Here is a 1,419-nt window from a genome sequence, read left to right on the forward strand (position 1 = left end):
ACGTGAACATGACATTACGTGAACATGACAACACGTGAACATGACATTACGTGAACATGACAACACGTGAACATGACAACACGTGAACATGACAACACGTGAACATGACAATACGTGAACATGACAACACGTGAACATGACAACACGTGAACATGACAACACGTGAACATGACATTACGCGAACATAACAACACGCGAACATAACAACACGCGAACATGACAACACGTGAACATAAAATTACGCGAACATGACATTACGCGAACATGACAACACGTGAACATAAAATACGTAAACATGGCAACACGTGAACATGACATTACGTAAACATGACATGCATGGACACTGAGGTCATGTCTGTGTCTTACATGTAGTACTCACACTGTGAGTCACATGACCTCTCTCTGAGTCACATGACCTCTCTCTGAGTCACATGACCTCTCTGTGACGCGTTGAAGGACGTTTTCGTCACACGGTACAAACTATGAGCGTGGTAACGTGCTCTGTGTACACTGCTTCCTGCTGTGTGTTCAGAACACGCAGCTCGAGGTAACCGGACCTCGTCAGAACCGAGCTTTGTGTTTGTTGTTCAGATGAAGGAGGGCCGGCGGACGTCCAGCCTGAAGGCGAGCTACGAGGCCATCAAGAACAACGACTTCCAGCTGAGCAGAGAGTTCGCTCTGTCCCGGGACAACTCCGGATACTCCTCCTCCGCTCTGGCCTCCACCCTCACCCAGACCCTCACCCCCACCACGGCCTCAGACTCCAGGGGACGCAAGTCCAAGTAAGACAAACACACACATGGAATAACAGGATGTGAGCTCAGAGCTGTACAAAAAGAGTCACAGGTTGGAGTCCTGGTCTACAGTCAGAGTAGTTATCTGACGTCATGCTCACACACGTATGATGACGAAGGTTTCTCCCATGTTTGACAGAAGCAGCATCAAGTCGTCCAACCATCAGTCGTCTTCGTCGTCCTCCTCTTCCTCTCTGTCGTCGTGCTCGTCGTCATCGGCGCTGGCTCAGGAACTTTCCCAGCAGGCCTCAGCGCTGCCCGAGGCCGAGGCCAACAGTCAGGTGGACTGGACCTACGACCCCAACGAGCCCCGATACTGCATCTGTAACCAGGTACGACCGGTCCGACCAATCACTGCGTGGCGTGGCTGTGATGTCACTGATCGTGTTTCATTAAAATCGTTTGTTTGTTTTGCAGGTTTCTTACGGAGAAATGGTCGGATGTGACAACACGGACGTGAGTTCATGTGACAGATCTGACTGTGTGTGTGTGTGTGTGTGTGTGTGTGTGTGTATATAACGTGTGTGTGTGTGTGTATATATAACGTGTGTGTATAATGTGTGTGTGTGTGTGTGCGTATATGTATATGTGTGTGTGTGTGTATGTGTGTGTGTATATATATATG

At 49.1% G+C, this 1,419-nt stretch overlaps 1 protein-coding gene across 1 annotated transcript in view; it reads left to right on the forward strand.

Annotated features, from left to right (window-relative positions):
* The window catches only part of ing3 (inhibitor of growth family, member 3), a 7,410-nt gene that overhangs the window by 5,297 nt on the left and 694 nt on the right, over nt 1-1,419 (forward strand). The window contains 3 exon segments of the mRNA XM_027284300.1: nt 592-782; nt 934-1,126; nt 1,212-1,250. Coding sequence (XP_027140101.1) covers nt 592-782; nt 934-1,126; nt 1,212-1,250 — 423 coding nt within the window.

Source organism: Larimichthys crocea, chromosome XI, assembly GCF_000972845.2.
Source record: "Larimichthys crocea isolate SSNF chromosome XI, L_crocea_2.0, whole genome shotgun sequence".
Taxonomy (NCBI): domain Eukaryota; kingdom Metazoa; phylum Chordata; class Actinopteri; family Sciaenidae; genus Larimichthys; species Larimichthys crocea.